At 41.7% G+C, this 24,915-nt stretch overlaps 1 protein-coding gene across 3 annotated transcripts in view; it reads left to right on the forward strand.

The window, feature by feature from the left end:
* The window catches only part of SLX4 (SLX4 structure-specific endonuclease subunit), a 590,413-nt gene that overhangs the window by 497,053 nt on the left and 68,445 nt on the right, over positions 1–24,915 (forward strand). For all 3 annotated transcript variants that reach the window (XM_086941400.1, XM_086941399.1, XM_086941398.1), the window contains exons 12-13: positions 5,680–8,573; positions 15,274–15,376. In XM_086941400.1, coding sequence (XP_086797526.1) covers positions 5,680–8,573; positions 15,274–15,376 — 2,997 coding nt within the window. The remainder of the gene's footprint in view (positions 1–5,679; positions 8,574–15,273; positions 15,377–24,915) is intronic.

Raw genomic sequence — 24,915 nt, forward strand, 5'->3', positions numbered from 1 at the left:
TATTTTTGAGTGTGGTGATGGCAGTTTTCTCATCTACAGTGATATTGTAGGGTATAAAGATGTGAGATTTTGCCAGGTCAGTGGTTTCTTTGAGAATCACTTTCTCAAAAGTTAGAATTTCTTTAGGAATCATTCCCGCCGTGGGGGAGAATTTAGAGGGTGGTCTGAAGGGTGTGGACACAGGTTTGGGGTCAGTGGGATTTAGTTCAAAATATGCACGCAGTCTAATTTTACGGAAAAATGCCATAAGTTCAGACTGAAGATCGAGAAAGTCTGGGTAGGTAGTAGGAACAAAAGATAGGCCTTTACTGAGGACAGAGATTTCATGGGAAGATAGTATGTGGCTAGATAGGTTGAACAACGGGATAGTAAGTTCTGTGTTTTGAGCCTCTGTTACCACTGGTAGAATCTGTTCCGGGTCTGTCGTTCTCCCGGGGGGTTCTGCCATCGCGTAGGTTGTTTCACGCGGCCTCGCTTGGGGGGTTCTTGCTGGCCTCTGGCTAAAAAATGGTTTTGATGCCTTTGTGGTCCACCACTAGGACCTTCACCGCCGTCAGAGTTGTCTGAAGAGTCGGCTGAGGAATCAGTGAACCCAACAACCGTGTTCCTTTTATTGAAGCGACCCCAGGGCCTAGGTGTGAATTGGTTTTGGTTAAGGTTACGGTTGGTGTAAAAATCCTTCTGAAGGTACGGGTATGCACGTTCAGAGGTAAACGATTTAATATCCTTTTTAACTTAATTGGCCTTCTTATTTTGTTCGATTCTATGGAACTCCTGTACCGTTTTATCAATTTTTTCAAGGAGTTTTTTAGCTTCAGTAGTAGTGTTTTTTTCGGTTATTTGCTTCTCTAGATCTTTAATTATCTCATCTAGTTTTTTAAGTTCCTCAGTGGCAGTTTCAATCCCAAGAACAAGCCAATGACGGGAGCATGTAGTCCCTATATTGCTGAATCCTTGAATATATTTTGGGTTGTCAGTAAACACCCCTGGTATGTTTCTGACCTGGAGACCTAGCGGAATCGTATTGGACCTTAGATAATCTGTCAGCATAATAGTCATTAATTCCAAACGAACATATTTCTTCTTTTGTTTTTCTAAATCCTCACTTAAATTGGTGCTAGTGGAAGTTGTTGGTTCCTCTAAATCAGTGAATAGGGAAGGGCCTTCACAGATTTTCTTAATGTACTCTAAAGAATAGAGGGGGGCGTCGTCAGACATAACAAGGTGTCGTGAGAAGTGATGTGAGACACGGGGAAATGGGAGGGCAGGGAGGTAGGGCCCACTTAGGTGAAGTGGAAGGGAAAAAGGAAACCCTTGCAATCCAGCGATTGCGCACAGTATCTATTTAAACAACAAGGGGACCCCAATTAGTATCAGCGAGGGACCTCGGGGAGCTCAATTATAAAGAAACAACAGTGGTTAAAAGCGCTCCTCCCAACATGGATGCCCATTTTTGGTCCTTTCTCCATTTTTGTGCCCCGTGCTCAACCAATAGCCGAGCACTTCATATAGTACGTGCTGATTCGACTTCCACTAACCAGGAAATCGCGTGGTGCCGACTGACCCGGTAAGTCGCGCTCGCAGCAATGGCCCCGTTCTTACGATGCTGTAAGACAAACTGTGTGGCTGAAAATCTTTCCCTCCACCCCTAGGCTATCCTGGTTCCAGGACCCCAAAGCGCCCCTGCGCCCTCCGGCATTTTCCGGAAAACAAGGTAAGCCCCACGCGGATTGTTTATCTAATTATGCTAATTCCCTCCTGTTTTCCGCTCGTAAAACATGTACCCTATATACAGGTACTGCGGAAACGGAAACTAATTTCCCCCTCGCCCTTGGATTCAAAAATTTCTGAATAACCGGTAAGCTTCCTGATACCAACTCACTGGCCATGTTTGACCAACTCCCTGCATGGCTATTTACTTATTCATTGTTATTCCGCCCCCTCTAGACCAAACCAATTGGGAAACGTGGTCCAACCCGGTCCTGTCTCATTTACTTACTTGCGCGATCTGATATAAGCACGCAATCTATATGCCCATAGGTAAGCCTTACTTTCACTGCTGCAGTACAGTGCATGATAACCACTTTGCACGATTGCACCCGATTTTTTCACTTGAGTAATTTTTCTTTGAAATGTCCTGTAATCACTGTACCTATTGTGGCACTACTCCTTATTTCATGGACAACCAGTCACTTTAGCGCTGATACACCACCAAGGCCAGCATGTAATGTGGAATTCATCTTGTCACTAGTGCGCAACAATTTCGTTTAAATTGATGTTCTTCCATGATAAACTTACCTATTTTTGGAGCATGAGATGGAATGTGAAACGTGGGGTTCACTCGCACCATTGCGCCGTTCCTCAATCGTCTATTCTTCTACCCTAGCCAGCACTGTTCCACCTACCACAATTGCTCAGTCATAAATCACATGTATGACACGTGCCTGGACACATGCACGCAACCTCACTCGCCGCTCTCACTTGGTCAGAGGTTTGACCTTATTAGTAACTCCTGCACAAAGTCACGATCTGTTTATATGCAAAAAACTTAATGTTTCCCCTTTCCCCCCCCCCTTCTCCCTGTAGGCTAAAAGAGGCTTATAATCTTTAAAGGCAATTATTTGTTTGTCCTGATGATGGACCCCATCATTTAATAAGGGGGTCCGAAACGTCGTCGACCTACTGTGTACCATATACCTGTGGAAATGATTGTTTATACAATACTGTGTGATGGTACCTATAAGAAATTCTCTGTGTAAAATTGAAATTTTCAGAGATTGTTTTTGCCTTGCAAGCCCTTTATGTATGTCCTTGTCTGTATATTTGTGTGGCTGGGTACAGGCTTGTGCCCCCCGTGTGTGAATTGGTGAAGGTTTTACTGGTTTGTATATACCTTGATCTAAATATAAATTCAGAGGACCACTGTCCGGCTGGGCATGTCTTCTACAATATAGAGCTGACTGAGTCTATATTTATTCTGCTTTCATGTGCTTCCCTGCCAGGGACCACTGTTGTTTCTTTATAATTGAGCTCCCCGAGGTCCCTCGCTGATACTAATTGGGGTCCCCTTGTTGTTTAAATAGATACAGATCTCATCTCTATCATTCAGGCCCAATTTAGACGTTTGATATTTCTCAATCATTCTAGCTTCCAGATGGTTCAATTTGATTTCTGTCTCACCTCTATTTACATTTGTGATAGTGCACAAGACCGACCACTCTATGTCTCTCTCCGAGTGATTGTGTGTTTGATAGTGGCTTACCAAAGGGGCCCCTGGTGTTTTGCAATTTATTCTGGACTTGTGTTGCAAAATACGGGTTTTAACTGCCTGTATTGTGTGTCCAATATAAAACTTATCACATGGGCACTTTATGCAGTATATCGTATTTTTTGAGTTGCAATTAGAAAATGATCTTTGAGTGTGAATAGTTCCATTTATCACAATTTCTTTAGAGTCTTTAGTTAAGCCATATGCCGCACAGTTGTGACATCTAAAATGTCCAATCACCGGAGGTAATCCGAGAAGATCTCTAGTGTCTCTTGAGGGAGACACATTTTTTGTTGTAGTTGTAGCTCTCACTAATTGGTTACGAATATTTTGGCCTTTCTTAAATGCAAAGAGTGGTTTAGGTATGTCCAGATCTTCTAACAATTTCCAATTTTTTAAAATTATTTTCTTAACCTTATTGGCCCGGGGGTCAAAAGTCAACACGCATGTGAGAGGAGTATTTATATCCTTATTTTTTGGTACCCAAAGCGTTGTTCTAGGGGTGAACCACGCTCTTTTGAGAGCTACTTAGACTAATCTTTTGGGATAGCCTCGATTTACAAGTTTTTCTTTTAGTTTATTGGCATGGAAAAAATAGTTTTCTTTGTTACTGCAATTCCTCCTTACTCTGAGAAATTGACCGTATGGTAAATTTTCCTTTAGAGTGTGCGGGTGGCTACTTGTAAAATGTAACAGAGTATTACGGTCTGTAGGCTTCGTACACAGACTTACAATCAATTTACCATCCTCGTGTTCAATATATACATACAAAAAATTACTTTTTTTTGGGTCACTCGAGATGTAAAGTTGAATTTGCGTGTTCTGCAATTCAGCCAATTGTGGAACTCAGTTAACTGGATAGCATCACCATTCCAAATCATGAGAATGTCGTCAATATAGCGACACCAAAACTCCACTTGATGTTTATATGGGTTGGTGTCGGTCTGTCCGTAGATAGAAAACAATACAGAACACTTTTTGATAAATAATGAACTTTATGCCTTCCTCTTGCTCAAGTATAATCTCTGGTCATTTTATAACTTGATGAAAGCAGCCAACTCTGTATTTTTTTTATATATGTCTCTATTGTTTCTGGAGCATTAGATATTTTATAGATTCACATGTTTGGATTGTACTATGGTGTCAGTCTGGTAAGCTGTTAACCCTTATTAGTCAGTGTTATCATGGCAGTGTTTCACTACAGCAATTGTCATTGAAAGCTGATGGAAAAACCTTAACATATATTAAATAGCCTATCCACCTTATTATATGCCTTGAAGTCAAACAAACCAGGTGGAGAGGCTCAAGAATCCAAACATTCTCAGTGGCTCAATCTGACAGATTTTCATAGCGTGTATTTCATAATTGATAGCCTCATGAATGGAGAGTAGGGTGGGCATATGTCAATCTATAAAAGATACCCAGGCTGCAGAACTGTCATTATAGGTAAGTAATGTTTTCTTCTGCAGCATTAGATCTGTACTAGATCGACATGCTTGAATACATATTACCAAAACAATACTTATAGAAACTTATGTAAAGGCAGAAATTAGTCTTACCTTAATAAAAGGGGTATAAAACACCGCCTGACCCACTGCAGTTTCAGTTGCCGACTGCCAATCTAGGCAGCATTGTCTGGGGAAGGTGTGGGTTGAAGACGTTGCAGCTCTGCAGATATCTTGCAATGGTACTCTAGTAAGAAGGGCAGTTGTTGGTCACCATTCCTTTTGTTGAATGAGTCCCAACTTTATGCTTCAAAGGCCTGCCTTCTTTAAGATAGCAGTAAGAGGTACAGAATGTTATCTATGGACCTGTTTCCGTTTTGACAGCTAATCATCTCTGTTTATATTTAGATAAAGACATAAAATGGTCAGTCTTACTGATTTCCTTTTTTCTATCAATTTATTAATTTTACCAAGTGTTCTTAGCCTGACGTTTGGGGTATACATCAATCATGTTAATCAATGCTGCAGAACTGTTGTTATAGGTAAGTAACCTTTAATCAAACTAGGCCTTGGGCTCCCTATGCAGTTTTAAAAGCAGAAAAATGTAAGTTTATATTTTTCCAGACATACCGTTAAGCTTGTACAGGCATCACAACCACAATCTTTTATATTTAAATGCATTGCAAAGGCCATTGAAGAGCTAGTTAATTTCTTTACATAAATGGATGAAAAATATGACCAGGGCATGGGTGAATTGCTGTGTTTTATATTTGATTATGTTCTAGTTGATCATAGAAACTGAAAATGTGGGTATGATGATTTGTTTAATCTGGAGGCTGATTTCACAAGATATTAACAACCTTGTCTGACAAAAAAAATCACAACTGAAAGTACAGGCCTTCAATAATGTTACTGAAGATAACTGAGTGTGTCTATGCTATGTAAAATTATTCTTTTTCCTTACAGGTTTGGTGTCAGTGAGCTTCTCTCTATCTGTGAATATAATCACCTTGGGAACCCAGAGACTAAAGAGATGGAGTCTGATGAAGACGTATTTTCTGACATGAAGGAAGAAAATGAGGGGGACAACCGAGCTGATAACTTCCAGGAGCTCTTAAAGTCAATGTGGGTGGATGAAGATGAGGAAGTGCTGGCAGAGGTAGGAGGAGTTCTGGAAGAAGACCAGAATTTGCAGGAGAATGAGGTCGATGAGGAGGAGCTGGAAGAAATCTACGAGTTTGCTGCTACTCAGCGGAAGGCTGTCCTGGACCCTTCTGAAGAAGACACTGAAGGTGAAACTGAAAACGATGAAAACTTCCAGTCTGAAACGGGTTGTGCAGTCAAGAGTATAGATTCTCCAACAGGAACAGAGCGGGGAGAATCACAGGAGACAGTGGGCATTGAACATTTGCTTTGCACTCAGCAGCCTTCAACTGATAAAGAAATAATAACCCAAGGTGTGACCAAGCACAGGATTGTTAACGTGAAAAGTGAGCAATCTGCTCAGTTAAGTCCGCTCAAGTTCATTGAAGTTGCAGAACCTCACATTGCCAAATCTGAAAAATCATCTTCTCCAGAGAAGGATGTGGAGCATGCAAGAGATGTGCATAATTCCCCAGAGAAGAATGTGGAGCATGCCATCAATGTGCACAATTCCCCCGTGCCATGCCAGGGCATGCTAAAAGACAGTAGCAAAGACCCTTTAAAAGACTCATCCTTAAGTCAGCAAAGTTGTGTTGACCTAGACGACAGTTATGAGCGCATGTTTTCAGATACCTGGGGTGTATATGTGGAACCTTCCCAGGTAGATCACAGTAAAAGTGTCAGGGAGTTACAAGTTTCAGAAAAATGTGGCACTATTTCCAGTTCCTCCGATCTTTGTAATCACTTTCAGGAATCTTTGCCATCTGAGAATAGTCATTGCCAAAGTCCTGTTGCCGGCCAAAGTATATCTGTCCTTCCTACCCTCGGTCTATCACCAGAATCTCTCAACCCAAACAGAATGCCAACAATAAATGCAAAACCACAAAGCCAAAGTTCACCTTTTAAATCTCTAGAACTAGGAAACAAAATCACACCTCTACACTCTGAAGTATCCACACAAAGCCAGTCTTTCTTGATTGTGAAACATGAATTAGATAGTACAAAAACACCAACCAAGGGCTCTCCTCAACAGTCATCACCTGTTCGTTCTCCTGGAGTGTTCAAAGACAAAACTCAAATGTTTCAGTCATCCCCTTACAGTCCTTGTTTGCTGTCTCCATCTCCTGAATCAGAAAGAAGCAAAACATCCTCATCAAGTGTGTCCCCACAGAGTCGTCGGTCACTTTTTTCCTCCCTTGAATCAATTAAAAATAAAAGAGATGGCAGCCTCTTCTCTGCTGAGGCGGTGTCTCAGCTCAAGAGGGTTGTGCAAGGTATTGCACATAATTATACAAATAGGATGAAACAAGAAAAGGCCTCTCTTACAAAGTCTCCATCTAGCGACTCAAGCAAACAAAGCCCCAATAGTGTAATTGCGTCGTCCAGTGTAGAGCTCCAAAAGCCGACCTCATTGGCAAAGAAGGAAGACATTATTATTTTACTGGATTCTGATGAAGAAACCGAGTTGGAACAGGCCACAACAAAATCTACAAATTCTCCCTGTATTGTAAAGGAAGAAGCTTCACAGTCAGCATCTGTCATTAGTGAAGTGAAAAATGGCCAATCATTGAAGCTTAAAGATACTTCATTGTTCGATTCTGAGACTGACGATGTGTTAGCTGGCCCTTGGAGTGAGGCAAACAGGGCCATAGACAACTCTCAGGATGGGAGCTCGAGCAGTAAACTCAAGCTGCATCTCAGCTGTGAGGATGACCAAAGCCATGAGGAGACGTGTAGTAGCATGGAAACTTCATGGTTGATTCCAGCCACGCCTCTCTTGAGCAGAAGTAGGAATTGCTCAATGCAGACCCAGACTAGAAGTTTCCAAAATATTTCAAAATCGAATCAGGGTAGTTCATATTTCGAAGCTACAACTTTGAATGAGCACAGCAATACAGTTGCAGATAAGTTGCCAACGAACATCCCTGAAGCTACATCAGTCCGGACATTTCAAACCTCTCCTTCAGCAGAGACCTTTGAGAAGAATTCCTCAAATTCTTCATTTAAAGCTCCTGCTACACCAAAAAGGTCTGTGGAGGAGTCGAGCAACAAAGAAACTTTGCCAGACAACATTGTAAAGGGATCTCCAACAAAGTCATTGACTGTTTCCCCAGTTTCCCTACCTTCACACTGTCATGAATCTAGCTCAACGGACCACATCCAACCTGACAGCCCATGTTCACCTACACAAATTATTCCAGTTGAGCAGTCTTTGCTGAAACAACCTATGGAGAGCAGTATCTCTGAGGTGGATCTGAGCCAAGATAGTCCTGTAGCAATTCACCTTTCTTCAAGTGGGAGCATGCAGACAGACTTTGACCTTCCCATTCCAGTGGATGAGTGCTGGAATGTGGAATACTTGACACCACCTAAGGAGGACAAACCAGAGGAGTTGGGCTATGCAAATAGTGCATGTCTTGTGAGCAAAATGAATGACACAGAAAGCTGTCACTTGAAAAGTCAAACAAAACCCATAGATCCAACTGATATTAGACATGTTGGTATAAGTGTCTCTCAAAGTAATTCTGGCCTACGAGACAATGACATTTCCCCAAAAATGGCAGGAGCATCGCAAACCAGCAAGCTGAGCTTTTTGAACTCCAAAGTATGGGAGGATTGGGATGAAGATGATGATTGTTTGCCAGTCTTTTCCCCTCTTTCACAGAAGCTGTCAAACATGACACCACCTGAAAGCATCTCAAAGCAGCAGACTCCTGGTAAGTAATCTAGCATCTAAATCATACCAAGAAAGATCTTATACTTGAAATTAAAATGTTATTTTCTTCTCTGCTTTAATGACAATCTTATTTAAAGATCAGGATCCAAATTATTTGTCAATGACAACTTCTCTCTCATTCAGTCTTAGTCATTGAGACCATTTAATTGGTGGATAATTGTTTTGTTCTCCTCTTGAGCGGAGTTCCCTTGGATAAGTCCTTTAAATACTGTTTTAGAGGAAAGGATATTATTGATTGTAAATTATGTTTCGGTCTGGGTGTCTGTTAGTAGAAGCTTTTTAATACAGATATTGATGATTTCGAACTGTTACCCTATTAATGTCTAGCAGAGGTTTTAAAAGGGAAGGATGCTATTTTTAAGAAGCAAAGGAATGTTGTAACATATCACCATGCAAAGTAGTTTCAATGTAAAATCGGAGCATTACTTATCCAAGTATGCCACTAAATATGATATTTGGAAATATCCAGCTACTTACCCATATTTAACCCTGCTAGCTCGGTAATCAGTTCTAGTTATTCTTGAACACAACAGGGCAAAACACATTTACCCGTAATAGAACCCAGCTGGCAGGTAAAAAAGAGAGAGCAAGAGACTGCTGTCCTGTTTCGGCACATGGAGAGCTTTTGTACAAGAAACAGTGCAGAATTCAAATCTAGGCCTGCATTCCTAGTTCTGACCTGCAGACGATTGGTTCAAGCTTTCAAACTTGTAGTTGGATGCCCCACCTTTCGAATAATATATACCTCGCAGTCACTACTGAGTTCTCTCGGTATGGGTGAATCCATTATTCCATGGAACTCTCCTATCAGTGCCTTATAGGATGTCAGATTTAGTTCTGCTTATAAGCAAGCTGGATCCTATGGCAGTCTTTCTTCGTAGCTCTGAAAAGCGTCCTACCAGTGCTGAGAACCAGTGCAGTGGTGTTCCACACAAACAACTGCTCTGTTCTTTGTGTGGAAACAAAGGGAGACTTGTGTCATGCAAGAATGACTTCTACCTGTGGTCCTTTGAGAGAGGGCTTTGCAGCACAGCATCTTTGTGCTAGTCCATCATTTTGCAGTGATGGACAACATCAGAACGCGCAGACTAATACGTTTGTTCCCATTAGTTGTCTTGTCAGAAGCTGGTTGTAGTCTGGCCAATGCACATACCCCTTGTACCAATAAACACTGACCACCTTTTGTGGAAGACTGCTTTCTCTGTAGCTAAAATTTATGACAAGCGCAAAAGTGAACTTCCATCATGTTGCAGTTGAAAGCCTTGAACTGTTCATTAGGGACAGTGTGGTTCTCAAGTATTGACCTTCCTTCATTCCAAAAGTGTTGTCAGAGTTCCATCTGAAAAAAGAAATTGTCCTCCACGTCCTTCTGCTTCTTAAGATTAGGCTATTGAACAATCTTTGCACATTTTTCTGAACTGAAACAGAGACCTGAATTTGTGAAGCATTTTGGGACTTTTGGAAGTAATGATAATAAATTTGATGCAGTGTCAGATATTGTTTGCTGTTATGCTTTCTACGTACCCCTATGCAGTGCCAGGTAACACTCCACCAGGGCTAAAGTGGTATCAGTGGCATTCTGCTGATACAGTGCTTTCTATACCTCCTCCCAAAGCAGCGCAAGATTTGTCCGGAAAGTTATCCTCAACATGTTTGCATAGACCTATGCTGTTTGATGTTGAACTTCTCCACCCACCCTTCTCATCATCATATATAGCGTCTGCAAAAAAAGAAAATACTATTAAAAAGAGATAGGAATTCATACTTTTTTTAAATGAATTCATGGCAGTTTTAAAATTGGAGAGTTTATGGGTGATATTCTTTGCATTGTCACAGTTAGAAGTTGCTCAGTTATGCACAATAAAACACCTCCCTTTGGATTTTGCAAAGGTTTTTTTGAATTATCGCAATTTGTAACTTGAATGGGTTAGGAATGTATAGCGGACCACGCTGGCTCAAGCCCAATGTTAGGCATTAACTTCACTGACAAATATGTTTCAAAATTGAAACATTGTTTTCCAATGGGGAGCACAAAAGAAAAAAATATATACTAGAGAACACATGAAATCTCACAGTTATATTTATTGACGATTCTTTATATGTGACATTATCATATATCATCTTTTATATAAGAAAAAAAACAATATTCCATGGTGGCAGAAAAGGCAGTTTTTGTCAATAGAGGCTGCCCCCAAAAATGGACACGAGTGTGTGGAAAGTGGAACAATTTTCGGGGAAACATTTGTACCCCTCCACCGAGGACTCCGATTTAGGCATGAGTGACTTAGAGCATGGACATGCAATGATAAAAGCACAAGATGAGACGTAGGATTTTGGTGACTGTATGGAGGTGAGGTGGGCACACGTGTATGTATATCTTTCATTATTGTGTATGGATCTACTGCCTGTTACAGTGTATTGGTTCCTATCTGAATACGGTCATGTCTGTGAACTACTTTACTCGATGTGTATTACAATGCTAATAAAATGTTTTAAAAAAATGAAATATGAAACACAGAATAGCCAAAAAACAGAAAATCGTAAAAGAAAATGCAAGTTTGAATGTCAAACACTTCCCATTCACTTCCAAACCACAGTCATCTGATTCGAACCAATTACCAACAAGCATTAGTAACAGTTTAATGCTCATTAGTGGCAAGGCCATACACGTTATATCAACACTATTGCAATTAAACAAAAAAAAAGACAAGAATCACAAACTACTCATCATTTCACAAAAACGTATATAAGCTTGGAAATGTCAGTTTTAAAACTGCAATCACTGTATGCTGACTAGATAAGAGCAAGATTTATGCCATTTTAAATGCTCATTAGAAGGAAATGCCACTTGCGTGTTTGCAATTATGCTCTACCTGCTGAAAGGGCACTGTGGCTCACCAACTCGCCACTCTGTAGATGTTGAGGAGCAAAAACAAGCTCTTAGTCATATCAGGCTGTCTGGGTTGCTTCTTACATTGTGCTCTGCATGGAACAGGATATGTATGTACATGGCTGGTGTTGGGCTGAAGAAGAAGAACCGGTTGACGGTTCTTGCCCCACTCTTCTCTGGGAAATGTAATCTAGAGGAAACAAAATGTCTACTTTGCTCTCATTATGACCCCTCAGTATTCCTTTCTTTCACCACAGAGGCAGAGTCTTTGTCAGTCTCTGTTCTCTAAAGTTGACACACAGTTCCCTATCTTCACTGGCCTGAGCATTCCTGCCCTAATGGCACTTTCTGCAACCTGCTTTCTTCACTGTCTTATAACCAGCTTCTAAAGCAGTCTTTCAATATTTGCACTAGTTGTATGGTGGGCTCTCTGGGAAGTCTGAAGATAGGAGTCTGGGAGGGCAGGAGAGGCCTCTGTCCACTGGGCCCTTGCTTTTGCATGCTCTCCAACTAGGTGACCTGTTTTTTTCCTAAGACTTTGACCTTCTAATCCGAACAGATCACTTGTAGTTTGGGTCCTGTTGTTAGTAGATCTTCTAATGGTACCACCTGCAATCCCGAGGAGAACTTAGATCCTCGCGGTAGCTCTCCCCAAATTGCTGCCAAGGTTTATATCCACTGGGGTCTATCAGAGTTTCTTTCCCATTAGTGCGATAGGTTCTGAGGTACACCTTGATCCAAACCTTCTGGCATTTTCTGTGGCTTATCCTGAAGTAACATTTAGCATATCCAATACTGTGGTATCCATAGGCATCAGTTGAGTGATAATGGTTCTTGGTACTAGTAGTACTGCTTGACAATGCCACTCAAACAAATTCAATATAGTACTCAAATTCCATAAGTTGTGGAAGATCAAAGACTTGCCCTAGCCCAGGCAAGTGATGTCATCAACTAGGTATATTTTACTGTTATGTTTAGAAAGTGGCAAGACCTAAGATGAGCAAATATGTTATCATTTAGAAGCTGTAAAAGAGAGTAGGACAGTCTGCAGCCCCCTACTTCTGCTTGAATCGAGTTCTACATAGTCATAAACTAAGTACTTACTGTTAGTAAAGACAAGTGTGAACGATAATGGGTAAAAGAAATGGCTCATCCCTTGGCATCACATAACTTTCTCTCCTCTCATACAAATAGCTCATGGCTATTGGTGACTTATTTGGTTCCTCCTCAAACTCAAACCTTTATCTTGGCATGTATTTGAAACCACATGTTTTTGAAAGGGGACTCTCATCAATGATTTTATTAGAGAGTTCTGGCCCAGTTGATGGTGAGATTTCTCGATGCTCCTGGCTGGATTTTGGGCACCCACTGTATATGACAATGCTTTGTCAGGACATTTTCCACTTTCTGACCACTTTGGACTAGGCCTGTATGCTCCACAGTGTCTTTAAAGATTAAGGCTATGGATCACCCCCTAGTACCACTTGTTGAAGAACATTGACTCCATTGTGAGGCGGTCGGGTCACTACAGCCTCAGTGGCAGGTTCTACCTCACCTCGGTTTGGAACCTTAAAGAAAGCAATAACTATGAGGCTATCGAGGAGGCTTTTTTCTATCCTCAGTAAGCAGAATCATCAGCCTACTCTTTCCCCAGTTATTCTGGACTCCATTGTATCCACTTCAATGCCCCCCCTTTCATTGTGAATGCTATGAATCAATCCATGCTCATCCTCTTTGGTAGATGACCAAGACATAAATCGGAAAATGGCTGATGTGCAGGCAGATGATGCCCCCTTTCAGTACCTGCCATTTCCACTCAACTCCTAAAGTAATAATGGTCCTGATGGACTGGAATCAATAGCTTTTCTTCTTCTTACTAGATTGGCTGGGGGAGGAGTGGAGAGTTTTGGGACCGGGGCTGGTATTGCCTGGACAACACAGGGATCCTGCTGCAATCAGGCATTATCAGAGTGGTGGCTGAGAACAGGATAAAACACATTGCTGCTTTGTGATCAACAGAAAGATCGACTCACCAGGCAGAGTCTTGAAATTTAACCTACATGCCTTTCCCCACAGTGGATTGATCAGTCTTTTGATGTCTTGACTTTGCCCCATTAGAGAAAGAGGCACATTTTCTGAATGCTTTGTGGACACATTTACTGTTCTTTTCAATATAGTCATCTAACATCTGTTCTCAGTGATCAAATCCAAGGGGTTGCAATATCACTCAATGCTGATGATATCCGGAATTTCTGTGTGTTGGCGGCCCAGGGGATGACTTCATTTACTGTGAAATTAGGATCAAAACATTTAGCTTCTTGGATCAAATATATGGGCTCCCACCATCTTCACAAAGAAGCAATACATCTGGGTGATGTGTAGTCTAAAATTTGAGACAAGTTTAGGGACAGTGTTTCATTCAACTCTCTCTTATTTAAGGCCCAACATTGAACTATCGTTGTAAGATTAGGCAGGTCTGCCACCATCACGTCTGGTTTTAGCATTCTCTATTACATACTTGTAGCCAAAATCATTACTTTTAAGCAGGCATGTTTAGCTTTAAGTGCTAATTAGGAACTGCTCCAATTTATCTGCAGGAGAAACTCCTTTGTCACTGATTGACATGATTGTTAAGGTCTGGCTGCCAGAAGCTTACAAGAACAAAACGTCTCTGGATGAGGACCACAAATTTGCAGTATTTGGCCACCAATATGGAAGCCCCTGCCAGAGGATATTACAACTAAACCCTCTCTGTTGGATTTCAGGAAAGAAGTCAAAATATCTTTCAATGCAGTCTTGCCATGATATTTATTCCAGTTTCTGTCAAGTACTATAATTTGAAGAAAACATTTTATTTAAGTAATGCTAGCCACTTTGCAACAATTAAGTGTGTGGTGTGCTGCATATATGTTTAAAAAAAAGTGGGGCTGTAGGTGAAGAACTAGAAGAACAGGACTAAATAAAATTTCCTTAGCTTTAATTGCATTCTTACACTTTTGACCTTTGTATTTCATATGATTTCGGAATTATCACCCGTAGGTAAAATGATTGAGGTGAGTTGAGGCTTTTGGCCTGATTTTTTTTCTTTCAAAAGTGCTGTCTAATTTATTTTTTCAATCAAATGTAAAACCATCATGAATAGATATTAGATTTGATCTGTGCCCTCCATATATAGAGATTTTCCACACTGTGTTGTTCAAAATCAAACTTCCAGGTGAGGTGTGCTAGCGTGTACACTTGTCCATTGTTCTACCTAAGACACATGTTTTGTTTATACTCAGAAATAATAGATTACATCACCACAATACAGTGCTGTGAACATGTAGGTAAGATGTGTATAGGCTAGCTAATTTTGAACGTTTTCGTATATACTTTTGTTAGAGGATACAGAAGTGCAACTGCGGTGGCAACATGTAGCTTAATTTATAGGCCACTGGTCGAGAACTAAAAGTCTATGAAAATGATTGCTATCTGTACTAGAACCAATTTCAAAGCACTTGATGCTCTCATAACAGTACAGTTATGGCTACAATGTTTTAGTCTTATATTTGTGTTGTTCAGAAATCTATCAAAACTATAGAGATGTTCGTGTTTGCATTGTTCCTCAATTAGTAGTCATCCCACTTTTACCCACCAGTGCAAAATTTGGTTTCAATGTGGAACATGTTTTAGGTGGTACATTCATTTGTTGACCTTTTTATGAGTACATAGTCATAAGAAAGCTTGAATTTCTTCTGAAAATTTGACATTCATAGGTGTGTTGAAACTTAACTTTCTTTGTTTTTTATAGTTTCTGGAATTCCCAAGAGGCTCCTCGTACCGGAAGTTCCTATCACCCCACTTCCCTCTTATTCGGATATGGACACCCCAAATCTGAAAAAAGAGCTGGACAGGTGAGCATATTATCTGCAATCATCTGCAAGCTTCATAAATAATCGGTACAGACAGACTGAGCAAGGGACAGGGATTTTTCTTGTGTATTGCAAAAGTATTGCCTTCCTATGGAAGGTATAATGCCACTAGATTTGATGCCTCTTGGGACATTGTAATTGAAAAAATCATCAGCCTACGCCTCCTTGTATTCATCCTTAGCAACACTCTCTTAAGCAATACTTTGCTGTCCTGCCTTCTCTAAGGCCCTCAAGCACAACACCGGTATTATAGAAGCCATCTGCTGATCCTGGTGTCTGTGCAAATTTCAAACCCATTTCATGCCTCCCTTGTACTACAGAGGTTCTCAAAATTGCTGTCACCTGCTAACTATTGTCCCATTTGGAATCTAATCACCTGTTATGTGACTTTCATTCAGACATCAAAGGGGCACTGCACCCTAATTGAAAGACTATCTTCATCAGCTGCCTTCAATGGAAAGTTGTTGGCTTGGTTCACTCCCTTCCTGTAAGACCATACACACCAAGTCAAGGTAGATCCTTTCCTTTCTGATATAGCGGATATCAAAAGCTTGGATTCAAACCTGTTTCATGCCCTCTGTTTCTGTCATTATAGACTCTTACAATCATGGATATCACAATTTGGTTGATGCCATACTGCTTAACCTCAGGCTCTTGTAAGTTCTGGACAACCTTCTTGATTTGGCACATTGACTGTCTCATATTTTTGGATGCAGACTAATTGGTTGTGGCTCCGTGGTGAGGAAACTGAAGTCCTCTTCTGCCGCCCCGTCAATCCCTCTCCCCTCTAGCCTGGCTAGCAGAACCGGACATCCCCCACCACCCACATGTCTGTGGGCACGCCCAACCTCTGTGGACAAAGAAGGTATCTAGGTGTTTCCTTTGATAGAGAGTTGTTTATCCCCCAGATCCATTTAGTCTATTAGACTGCATTTCTTCACTTTCATCTGCTACAAGAGAGGCCTGCCAATGCTCCGTTGTTGTCAGACAATCAAACCTTTCTCTATCAAGGGAACTTCATTAATAATTATAAGCAAGGGCTATGGTCACCCATGTGCGGGATCCCGAAACACTTTTAAACCAGAGAGAAAGACTCTCCAAATAAAACAAAGTAACGTCTATAAAAGCACAACATGTGCTTTGATTTTTTTATATATTTTAACCCCTTCGCTGCGGCGGCAATTTCGCCGCAGCGCTGGGGGGGGGGGGGGGCAGAGCGGCGGCCGCATGCTCATGACGGAGCGGCTCCGTCATGAGCATGCAAGGAGTTAAAGGAGAAGAAAAAATAACAACACTACCCATTTTAAAATGAAAATTTGTTTTAACCATGTAGCAGCCTTGCTACCTAAAAAACAATCTCATCTTCATTTTTAAACCGGGAAAACATGGAATGGAAATGTCCTATAGACATGACACCTTGTTTATAGAGAAAAAGCAGCACTGTCACTCTGAAGTTGCCTATTAACAACTTCAGTCCCATCATGCCACACAGTTCCAGTTGGCTACAGTAGCAGCCTCTCGAGTTCAATTTGACCATCTCATTAAGGGCAAAGAATCGTTGGAAAATTATTGTAATCAACCAAATGTTCTTCCTATGTCAGAACTGTTGTTCTAAGTGGAATATACTATTATTCTGATGCCAATAAGTGTGCTATGAATATGGAATCTTCAGAAACAATATAAGATCCCTGAACACTTTAAAAACTCTTCAACTTATGCTATATTGTGTTGTGTTAAATAAAGTGATTAGATAGGCAGCACAGGTTTATAAAGGAATAAGTGGAATGCCAATTTAATCTCTTAATTAAGTTGAGTGGCAGTGTACATTTAGTTAATGTTCTACCCTTTAAAATAGTTGTTAATAACAATATGAATGTCAGAAGCCCTACATGCCAAGAACAGATGCATACTGGTAAGTAGCATTTTCCGTTCGAGGCATGTGTGCTGCCGAATTCATATCTTAGCATGGACTGTATAGCAGTTTCCCCTCTAGCGGTGGTCGCCTGTACCAGCTGCAGTGGCAATAGGGGGCAATTACTTGTGAACTATTGTGGTGCCTGAATATTCGGGACTCAAATTATGTAAAAATCACACAAGGTAGCCAGTAAGATCTTATTTTTTGATCTGTCGGGTCCACGGATTCTCTGTGGTGTGAAATATACATACACTTTGAGCCTTAATTTCTCAAAAACTACTGAACGGATTTACATCAAAATAAGCACACTTGCTTGGTAAAAATCTAGATTTCTGCCAAATTTGTTGTTATTTCATTCATCCGTTTTTGTGTTTAGTTTTCCTATGGAAATTTGCATGGGTAAAACTTTATTTTTGGACTCTCGTTTTTCTCGCACTTGACTGATAATCTTGAAAAATTCCATGAAGTGGATGAGACTTTTTTGGAAAGTTTTGCCAAGATTCTTCAAACTGCGGCAAAGTTATAAGCAAACCCAAAAAATGTATTTACTATGGAAATTTATACCTAATTATAACTACCCAATGTTGACTGCTACTAGGTGAAATAAATCTCTCTATATTTGTGGGTGGTGTATATGTTTTTAAAAAAAAGCTTTATTTCAGAGATTTTCAGAAACAAAAAACAGTAACATAATTGCTCAGGGTCATCAGGGTCATAGCCTTTACAGACGATGTACGTGACACAACGGTGTATAAAGAAAAAACAATTAGAATTTTTTTTTTTTTTTTTAAAGAGGGTCCAAGGGAATATTTAAAGACCTAAACACAGTTATAGCCCCCTCAACAGAACATGTAAACTACGAATGAATAACTGTGGGTCTGCAAAAAACCTCTATGTTGCCTATGGGTGTACTGACCAGCTACTAATGTGTATCCTGTATGTGAATAAGGCGTACAACAGGAAGTTTCACAGTGTGAAAAGTTTCCATCAGTTACACGATCTGTGCCGCCCTTTCCATCATCTGGGTCACTTCACTGAGTGGAAAGTCCATGTTGTAACCACTTCCCCAAGATCTAACAGTGAAATGTTTAGCCCAGTGTGCGTTTGAGACTCAAAAGGGTTGTCAGCTGGCATATGTTGGTAACTGCAAGCAGTGCATGAAAAAAATGTGAGTGGTGATAAAAGTGCTCTAATAAAATTGGAGAGTGGACGCGAAAAACACTTTATTCAATAGCCATACACTTCTAATGGATAAAACATTATGAGTGCAAAAGGTCAGTAGGTTCAACAAATAGCTACTCAGGTCGACATGTTTCTGCAGCTTTGATGATCCACAAAGGTATCTACTGCTTCATCAGGACCGTTACTAGTTTTGCTACTGTTTCTGACTATATTAAATGAAAGATCAGAATAAATGATAATGATATCACCTGGTTCGTCCTCTCAGTCCGCCTATGCAGTGGGGAAGTATCCAAACGCAGGAGCCAACCAGACAAGGACACAACATAAACAAAAAAGAGGTAAAGATAACAACAATCTCATTAATTAAGTCATCTAACATAGAGCTGTTCTCATTGTAATAGCTCATGTATAAGTTAGTTCAACTACACCCATCTCAATCTAGTGGGGTATCCTCCAGCTCACCTGTAGTGCGAGAGGAACGTGCTTTTCCTCACCTGGCGACAGCTCAGGTTGTTGGGGCACCGCTCTGTTAGTGGAGAGATGTATGTAAAAAGGAAAAATTAACTTCCCGACAGCTAAAAAGTATTCAGTAGACTCTGCCTACAGCTTCTGTATTATTTTGTGCTGTATTGTGTGTAAAATTACAGCGAGTGGGTCCTACTCATACACAAAAGTGGGTAACATGAATCAAACAAACTGCGACTTATTTATAAGATCGACAGAGCTGATTATCAAGTGTCTATGGGTTTGCCGCTCATCAGCCGTATCTATAGAGCACAATCGCGCCCATTAAGAAAATCAGTAATAGCGTAGATGAGGGAAACATGTAGCTTACTTAAAAGCCTAATAGGCGGAGAAATACTGCTAACTCAACATAGGAAATGGTCCAAAAACGGGCAGCGCATTAGGGCTGGGTGAAGCGTATAGGTTGCTTAAGAGCCTGATATGCGGAGAAATGCTGCTGACTCAGGAAGTAATTAATCCGCAACAGGCAGCGCATAGAGGCTAGGTGACCAAATTAGACCGCGCTCTCCCCAGATCGGAGACTACAGATAAGCTGATTTATTTACAAGCGCATAGCAAAGGCATAGCGGACCTAAAACGGGCATACTACGGCACTTACCTGTCCGTCGGTACTCCACGCGGCCATCTGGGCTGTTTGGGGAGGTACCAGGACACTGCCGTTGGCCATATTTGTTTTCCAATCGCTGCGATGCAATTGGTCTGTTGTTACATCATTTTAGCACGACGAGGAGTCATGGGAAATATAGTCCCAGGCTCTAAAATCTTAACGTGCGCATTAAAGTCGCGTGATGAACTGCCTACAATGTCCACGATGTTCATGGGACACGTAGTCACTTATACGCACCTTGCGTTTTGAGTAGTCAACCTAAGATGTAAAATAGCCGTGCGCTAACACCCCGAGATGACGTGACATTGGTGGTTTGAAAAATATATGATAGTCACGTACGATCACTACATGTGTCTATCACAGTGCCAGATAGGATGTTTCATTAGCAGCCATACGTCTAAACCAATGCAGAGTTCCTCACGATTGCCATAATGGAATTGTAAAGTTGTTCAGTGGCTTACACAGACTCAGCTGGGTACTAGTGCGGCACTTTACAAGCACTAGGATTATTGGTATACATAATGGCATAGCCTGTAGAGTACATGATTCCCGACTGGTGCAAAGTGTAAAATGCCTATTCAAAATATTGTATTCTCGGGGGTTACTTTCCTGCCCTGGTGTTTACTGATCAGATGTCTACCCTATCATTAATCAGTAGAGGGGAAGGGGCTTGTCGTCCATAGATCTTAAAGGGAGGTGCTATTTGCGGTGATGCATACCCGATGTGATGTAAGGGAATAGTCGAGCCGGTCCTTGATTTATCAGAGAGATGTTATAATGACATCCAAGCGATGTCCTCATTGAGGCCCAGTTTGTCAGAATTCAATTTGTACAACCACTTTTGCTCAAGCTTAAAAAGATGTTTAGAGATATTGGTGATGTGTGACGGAATACGGGGTTGCTCTAATATAGTCCAGGAGAAGTCAGTAGGTCTATGTCCTACCTCCAGGAAGTGGTTAGTGAGTCGGGTTGCCTGCTTACCCCAGTATTGGAACTTTCATAGATTCCCATGCTTTGTATCATTCCCCGTCGTCGGAATGGGAGTCTCGGTAACAAAAATACCATAGCTGTAGGTACAAAAGACAATGGAAAAAGGCCTAGGCCTCATTCCCTTTTGTAGCATATCACCCTCTTTGTGTAAAAGAGACCAAACTTTGGCCTCAGCCAATCAGAAGTGCCTCACCACTTAGAACCTTCCTGAAGGAACCTCAGAGCCTCAGATTTTCTACCGCACGTTGTGCTAGGGAGTCTCCTTTGAGCTCTGCTCAACTTCTACTCTTCTAAAGGATTTCTTCAGGATTTTTCTACAGGATTTTCTTCAGAATCTTTCAGATTCTCTTCAGGATTGTTACTTCCTTCCAGGATGTCGGAAATTGAGAAGAAAAAAGCCCTTTTCAAGCCTTGTTCCTCCTGTGGCAAGAAAAGGCTTTTTGTGGAGGATAAGCATAAGGACTGCATTTATTGCCTCTATCCTGACCACCAGGCTGCTGACTGTTCAATCTGTCGCACTTTTTCTGCCAAGACCCCCCGGGACCGTGAGGGTAGGCTCCTGACATGGCTGCAAAAGCTTAAATCAAGGAAGGATACTGTCTCCAGTGACAGTGAGGATGCTGGATCGATGGCTTCTACAAGAAGGTCAGTGAAAAGGGGTAGGGGTTCCCCTTCTACCTCTGTGGGAAGATCTTCTAAGGCCTCAAAAAAGACCCCCAGTGAGTCTGAGAGCCCAGGTCCCAGCAAATCTCCTCACGGAAGTGTAAAGGAGAGGGATAGACCTTCTACGACTTCTACAGGTGCGAAGACTGCCACAGCCTTCAAAACACCTTCATGCCAGTCTTCTGAGAGGACTTCTAAGTCCTCGACGACGAAGACGTCGACAGCGGGAGGCCCGTCGACGAGAACATCAAAGACTCCGTCGACTGGAGGTTCGTCGACGTCGCGACCGTCGACGGCGGAGTCCTCACCGTCGACGGAGAAACTAAAGACGCCGACGACGAAGGTACCAGCTTCTAAGGTGTCGACGAAGGAGCCGTCGACGACGAAAGCCCCGTCGACGTCGAAAGTCCAGTCGACGACGAAGGCCCCGTCGACGTCGAATACCCAGTCGACGACGAATGCCCCGTCGACGTCGAAGGCCCCGCCGACGACGAAAGCCCCGTCGACGTCGAAAGCCCCGTCGACGACGATGACAACGGTGTCGACGACGAGAGTCCTGTCGTCGACGATGACGACGGTGTCGACGACTGCGATCTCGTCGACGAGGGCGTCAACGACTACTACAGTGACTATGACAACGGCGGGCGTGTCAACAGTTTCATCGTCGACGACGTCCACGACCCCTATCTCGACGGCGTATATACAACCGTCGACTGCGGAACCCACGATATTGTCCACAGAAAAGCGAATCACCATTTCTGTGACGCGGATCACGCCGGAGATGACTTCTCCAAGGACAGTGTCCCCTCTGTTACCTACCATGCTCCTTCAAGAGGGACAATCGGAGGAAGATGACCAAGATGCATATAGCTATGCCTATAGTCCTTCACAACTATTTGTCAAATGCCAGGACACTGACTCAGAGGGCGAATACGGCCACGAGGAACATGGTCATAGTCAGCAGCAGCAACCTGAACAGGAAATGGTTTCCGTGCCAACATCTTTCCTGCAAATCTACATAGGATGCTACAGGACTATAAGTCTAAGGCCAGTAGACCTTTGCCAAATACATCAACGCCTGTTACACCTTCAAGGGTTCAGGCGTCATTGGGGCCTCATACTTTCTTGGCTCCAACTTCTCCACAGCCTCAAGCGTCCGTTCAACAGGATTCCTCTGGATTGCCAGGGTCTCATGATGTTGATGAATCCTCGGATGAGGACCAGCAGTCGGATCATGTCTCTAATCCCGACACGGAATATGATGAATACGTTATTGACAATCCCGCATCGCCAAATCCGGACCCGGCGGACTCCCCGCCAGCGGATATTGGGGGCTTCCATCAGCTGATGGAGAGAGCGGCGGCAAGATTTAAATTGGCAATGCCTAAAGTTACCACAGATTGTTTCTTATATGATTTTAAGGAACCCTTTCGAAAGACTGCCAGGTCTATTCCTATCGTGGATCACCTATGGAAAGAAGGCTTAAAGACAATGACACACCCGGCGACGGTGGTCCCGGTGCTACCGCGTCTCGAAAAAAAGTACAAAGCGACTGATGATGCACCTGCGGCCTTGACAGGTCATCCAAGACCAGACTCTGTGATCTCGCAGGCAGCGCAGAGGAAATCGCGCAACCCTTCGGCACCACTGACAACTCCTCCGGACAAGGAAGGGCAGAGGTTGGATAACGTGGGAAAAAGATTCTCAGCGATGGCAAGTTTGCTAGTGCGAGCGGCTAATGCCTTAGCGATCCTGGGTAGGTACGACCGTCAACTCTGGTGCGATGTCGCCCCATACCTTGACCAGCTACCTCCTGAATCTATGTCGGAGGCAAAGAAGATTTTACAAGAGGGAGAGGCGACGTCGATGGAAATCATCGATTGTGAAATGGATATTGCGACTACTGCATTCCGTTCACTGGCTGGAGCAGCAGTACTCCGTCGCCAAGGGTGGCTTAAAGCTACTTGGTTCCGACCCGAGGTCCAGAATAAAGTATTGGATCTCCCCTTTGATGGAGAAGCGTTGTTCGGCAAACTCATTGACGACACCCTGCAAGATATAAACAAGCATTTGCAATGCAATAGGTCTCGCATTATTTAAGTTTGAGCTATTAGCATTGTAAATGGCAATGTTTTCATTTATGCGTTATTGTTTTTTTCTTTGCATAAAAAGGTACATATAAAATATGTGTTGTACAAAAGTTATTTATGCAGTATTTTGAAAATAGCTAAATTAATAGCTTTGTCATTTACAATGCCAATAGTTATAACTTTCGCAAATGTGACACCTATAGCATTTGTAATGCACCATGTTTTGTATTTACGTGACTTAGCTGTATTATATTACAAATTACAATGGCTTTTAATTTTTTTAAATAAGTAATACTTAAATAAAAGGGATTTTAATTTATAATGGCAATAGCTTAAACTTTTTTAAGTAACTTTTGTGAAGATTATGTTCAGAGTATTTTATTGTGACGAAAATCCAAGAACAGAAGTGAAATATTAACATCTTTTTGTGACATTTGTAATAAAGTTTGAAACATTGAGAGAACATATTTGAACCAGGTGTTGTTGAATGGTTGCGCAGATTGATGCTGGGGTGGAAATGTACTATAAAAACACGCTCAGAGCATGCCATAATATAACACACTTTGTGATGTGCTGTAGTGTAGGTGTGCTGCGTGTCTGCTTGCGGTTGCATGTGTGTGTTGCAGCATAGATAAATAGCAACCGTTGCTGTTGATCTATGGAATCATATGTCTGTATTTTGTGTTTGCTCTGTTTGTGTCTTTGTTGTTTGCGAGTGAGTGCTTTTGTGCTTGTGTACACGTTATGTCAATTGTTGCATGTATCTGTCTGTCTTTGCTTTATTTTTTTTATATCTGTACATGTCTGAATTAGCTCATATGTGTGTGAGTGCTTGTGCGGTCATATATGTAACAGTAATGAATGTAACTGCATGAACGTGTGGGTTTGTGCTTGTGTGTGTGCGCGTATTGGGGTAACTGTGCATGGTGTGGATTGCATGTTAGCATCTGTATGACTGTATGTATTTATAATTGCCTGTGTGTGACAAGTCGTTGTGGGTGCATGCATTTTACTTGTCTGTATGTGTTCCCTGATGTGTTTTTACAGTGGGAAACTGAACATTAAAATATTTTCTGGGATTGTACAGATTTCTCTGAGGAAAAATGTTTCATCTGTGGAGAGAAAGTGTATTAGAAAAAGGAAATGTGGCCTGCACTATATTCCTTAAACCTAAACTAAACAGGCTAGCTATTCCCCTGGCATAGGTGTATGAAAGGAGGCTTATGTAACTCTTTTGGATTTTGTGAGTTCCAATGTGAAACTAAATCTAGAACAGCTTTCGACGTGTTTATTTGCTCAGCCCAAAATGTCTTCTGAAACAGCTGTTAACATGGTAAATGTATCTGTTCTTTTTTGTTTTGCACGCCACATCTTGAATAATGCTGTTTTAAGTAGCTACTTTATGCAATCATAAACTTACTCGGTAAACCAAACGTTTGTGCCCAACAAACTATGGCTTTTTACTGTAAACACAAAGTCAAAGCAATAGGCTTTGGCAATGCATGTAATAGAATGAGTGTCCCAGTGTTTGTGGTTTATGTTGCAGTGT

The sequence above is a fragment of the Lissotriton vulgaris genome, chromosome 10 (genome assembly GCF_964263255.1).
Source record: "Lissotriton vulgaris chromosome 10, aLisVul1.2, whole genome shotgun sequence".
Taxonomy (NCBI): Eukaryota; Metazoa; Chordata; class Amphibia; order Caudata; family Salamandridae; genus Lissotriton; species Lissotriton vulgaris.